Source organism: Corvus brachyrhynchos, unplaced genomic scaffold, assembly GCF_000691975.1.
Source record: "Corvus brachyrhynchos isolate BGI_N302 unplaced genomic scaffold, ASM69197v1 scaffold19, whole genome shotgun sequence".
Classification (NCBI taxonomy): domain Eukaryota; kingdom Metazoa; phylum Chordata; class Aves; order Passeriformes; family Corvidae; genus Corvus; species Corvus brachyrhynchos.
The window spans coordinates 1,567,102-1,571,314 of record NW_008246061.1 but is presented as its reverse complement, the minus strand read 5'-3'; the positions used below and the strand labels follow the sequence as shown (position 1 = coordinate 1,571,314).

The 4,213-nt window shown below is 45.7% G+C and overlaps 1 protein-coding gene across 1 annotated transcript in view; it reads right to left on the bottom strand.

The window, feature by feature from the left end:
- Window positions 1-4,213, bottom strand: part of FBXW8 (F-box and WD repeat domain containing 8) — a 50,270-nt gene that overhangs the window by 38,206 nt on the left and 7,851 nt on the right. The window contains 2 exon segments of the mRNA XM_017746481.1: window positions 3,821-3,909; window positions 4,153-4,213. The exon segment at window positions 4,153-4,213 is cut by the window's right edge and continues 17 nt beyond it. Of these exon segments, the coding sequence (XP_017601970.1) occupies window positions 3,821-3,909; window positions 4,153-4,213 (150 nt within the window).

Here is a 4,213-nt window from a genome sequence, read left to right as displayed (position 1 = left end):
CAGCCCAACTAGAACTTAATCTGGCTACTGCCAGAAAAAGAATTAAAGATGTTTCTATAAATACATCAGCAACAAAAGGACTGCTGAGGAGAATCTCCATCTTTATTGGATCAGGGAGAAACAGTGACAAAGGATGAGGAAAAGGATGAGGAAAAGGCTGAGGGAATTAAGGCCTTCTTGTCCTCAGGAAACCCAGGCTGGAAGACAGGGACAGGGAGCAGAATGAAGTCCCCACGATCCAAGGGGAAATGGTTGGGATCCTGCTGCAGCACTTAGGACACACACAGTACCATGGGGCCGGATGGGATCCGCCCCAGGGCACTGAGGGAGCAGGGCAGAGCTCACCCGGCCACTTCCCATCCTTTCCCAGCAGGGAGGTCATTTACCCAGGGGACTGCAGCCAGCTGTGATGCCCAGTAGAAGCTGGGCTGGAAGGAGGATCCAGGGCAATACTGGCCTGTCAGCCTGAGCTCAGTGCCAGGGAAAGTTGTGGAGCAGAACATCACCAAGGCAAAGTGCTGGGTCCTACCCTGAGCCACTGTCACCCCATGGAATGCTAAAGGCTTCGGGAGGAGTGGCTGCACAAGGCGGACAAGGCCCTGGGGGTGCTGGTGACAGCAGCTGGACACGAGCCCAGGTGTGCCCAGGTGGGCAAGAAGGCAAAAGGCACCTGGGTGTCCCAGGACAAAGCACTGGGCACCCCTGGGGCACCTCCAATCCTCTGTTCAGTTCCGGGCCCCTCAGGACAAAAAGGACCTTGAGGGGGTGGAGCGTGTCCAGGGAAGGGAACGGAGCTGGGGAGCGGGCTGGAGCCCCAGAATTGGCTGAGGGAGTTATGACCAAAAAACCTGCTGAAAACTGAGCAGCCCTGAGCCTCTGGTGCAGCAACTGAGACAGAAGAAAGATAAGTGATGTCCCAAGCCACTGCATAGAAAAACCTTGGGAAATGCCCCACAATTCTGGATTAGCATTTGCAGCACCACTGACTTCCCAGGCCCTGCAAACTCACAGCCCAGCTTAGCTCAGACACACAAGTCCCTCTGTAATCACTGATTATTCCCATGCAAAGCTGAGCACACAAGTGTTTGTGAAACTGGAGAGAGAATCATTAAACATAACAGATAATTGATATTTATACTGAGAGGAGAATTGACTTTGTAAACCTCAGCTATTAAATTACTTCTTCAGTACTGAAAGAATGCAACAGTTTGCTATTGATCACCAGATTCATTACACTTTTATGACAAGTTTGAAAGCACAATGCCATTAAGTACAATTTTATAAGCTGGGAGAGACAGGGGATGGTTATGGTTGGATTTAAAAAATAAAAACACAGCAAACAACAAAACCCCAACAAATTCCTCAACATCCTAAATACTTCCCAAGTGCACATAAAGTATTTCCCTGCACAATTTGCTGATGTCCTTGGAAGTTTTAGTTACAACTTGAAGTCCCCTTGTTTGATATTTACCATTTATCTCATTAAGAGACAAAGCAGAGCGAAGGACAAGCACTAAACAGCAAAGAATATAACAATTTTTGTGTTCTAATACTCTAAACTTTTCATTTACTAACCAGCCAAATTCAAACAGCTGAATTCTGATTCCCCCATGTTGTTTTATCAAATACATGCTCACAGCTTCATAAAGAGGTAATTCATTTTTCAGAGAAATCACTGGAAAGTCATTTAAGTGAACACTGCTTTTTCTAAAGGATACACACATGCAGCTTTTCCCTCAGTGGTCTCTTACCTGCTCACCTGTTTTCAGGAACCTGAATTATTTAATTTACCACATCCCTGATGTAAATTCACCAAGAGAATCAGGAGATACTGGAGGAACCAGACAACCAATATGAAAAGAGCGTGTGGAACCATGTGAACCCAGCTTCTGTAATACCCCAAGCTAAACCATGGACTATTTGAGTTTAATATGAGATTAATAACCTTTGTTTATTAATATTTAAAGAAATGTAATTTAATCTGCATAACTCCTATCTGCTGCATGTTTGGATATAAATACAATGGAGAAAATGAAGGAAAAGAAGAGCTGGAGGTTTTGGCAGCAGCATGGAGACAAGTGGGGTTTGCTGTCTGATGGTTTAGGTTTCTACTCTCAGCAGTCCAAGAGCACTCAAAAGCATTTCCATGGATGAAGGCTTTCAAGGCACCTTTCTTATAACCAGTCTGTGAATTTTAAAGTATTTTAGAAGTAGTTTTCTCTAATCCCACAGCATTAACATGAAGTGCTACCATAAACCATGGAACTCTGGTACACCAAGGACAGTGTCCCAGCTCCCCAGGATATCATAATTTTTATTTACTCATGGGATTTCTGGAGGGTTGCTAATTACTGAACCTGTGAAATTCAAACAGAACACAGTAAAGCCTCACACCTATTGAGAGAATCACTGCAACCTCTTCCAAAAATTTGTGAGGCTCTTAAAATCTTATTTAAGAGCCTAAACCAAATGACTAGCTAACATTAAATCAAGGTCCAGAAAACTTCTGTATTAGGAAAAGAGAAGTTTGAGTTTACCTATTTTTGGGTGGGTTATTTTACTCCTAGGTTGTATTTAAGTAAGAATGGAGAAAAGTAACAGTCCTTCTAAAGTTATTTTTGTGTGCTGTGACAAGATATCCTTGTGATTAAGAGATTTTTATGGAAAAACATTTAAAAAGGGACATTTTTCAGTAGATTTGTAAAATGTTTCATACATTCTGGGGGGCTTCCACAGCAAAACAATAGATAGAGTTCATGAGAAAACACCTGAGCTTTTACAGGGACTACTTGTACATGAGATCACTTTTGAATAGTTCCATAAAAATTTGAGCTGCTGAGATAAGTTGTAGATAACCATCCTTATCAGTCACTTCAGGACAGCCTGTCTCAGGAACTGCAGGTGAATCCATTCTTATGCTTCAAACAGGTGTTGCTTTTGTATTTGCTAAAAGAAGCACCTGAGATTTCAGATAGTGAAGGTGGAGTGGGCATTACACAGCCTGGTGAACATGGAGTGGGCATCACACAGCCTGGCAAAGGTGGAGGAAGCACTACACAGCCTGCTAAGGATGGAGCAAGCTTTACACGCTCTGGTAACAGCAAAGTGGGATTTACACAGCCTGGTGCAGATGGAGTGGGCATTACACACTCTACAGAAGGTGCAGGGGGCATTACACACTCTATAAAGGTGCAGTGGGCATTACACACTCTATAGAAGGTGCAGGGGGCATTACACACTCTATAGAAGGTGCAGTGGGCATTACACACTCTATAGAAGGTGCAGTGGGCATTACACACTCCGTTAAAGGTGCAGTGGGCATTACACACTCTATAGAAGGTGCAGGGGGCATTACACACTCCATTAAAGGTGCAGTGGGCATTACACACTCTATAGAAGGTGCAGGGGGCATTACACACTCTATAAAGGTGCAGGGGGCATTACACACTCTGTTACAGGTGCAGTGGGCATTACACACTCTATAGAAGGTGCAGTGGGCATTACACACTCCGTTAAAGGTGCAGGGGGCATTACACACTCCGTTAAAGGTGCAGGGGGCATTACACACTCTATAGAAGGTGCAGTGGGCATTACACACTCTTTTAAAGGTGCAGGGGGCATTACACATTCTACAGAAGGTGCAGGGGGCATTACCCACTCTGTTAAAGGTGCAGTGGGCATTACACACTCTATAGAAGGTGCAGGGGGCATTACACACTCTGTTAAAGGTGCAGGGGGCATTACACACTCTACAGAAGGTGCAGTGGGCATTACACACTCTGTTAAAGGTGCAGGGGGCAGTGCCCAGCCCGGTGCTCACCCGGCCATGACGACTCCGTCGCAGGAGTGGACGTCGCACAGGACCCTGCCGGGCTCGTAGCGCAGCTGGCTCACGGCGCCCACGCGGTTCTGCAGAGAGGACACAGGGGGTGGTGTTCCCATTGCTTCACCCACCAAACTTTGCTGCTGGGAAACTCCCAGCTTTGTTCCTGCTGCTGAGAGAAAACACATCTATCCCAAAAACGCCCCAGCACCTTTCAAGCGGCAAAAAGGAGCTGCAATACACACCACCAACTCTCCTCTCCAACTTGCTTGAGCCAGGTTGCCATTTTTCCACAGCACCTGGGTCCCTTTAAGGAAATTCCCTCCTACCTTCCAGTTGGTTTTCAACATGTGTTCTCTGGCTCTGCAGTTTTTGAGGGCAAGCTTCCAG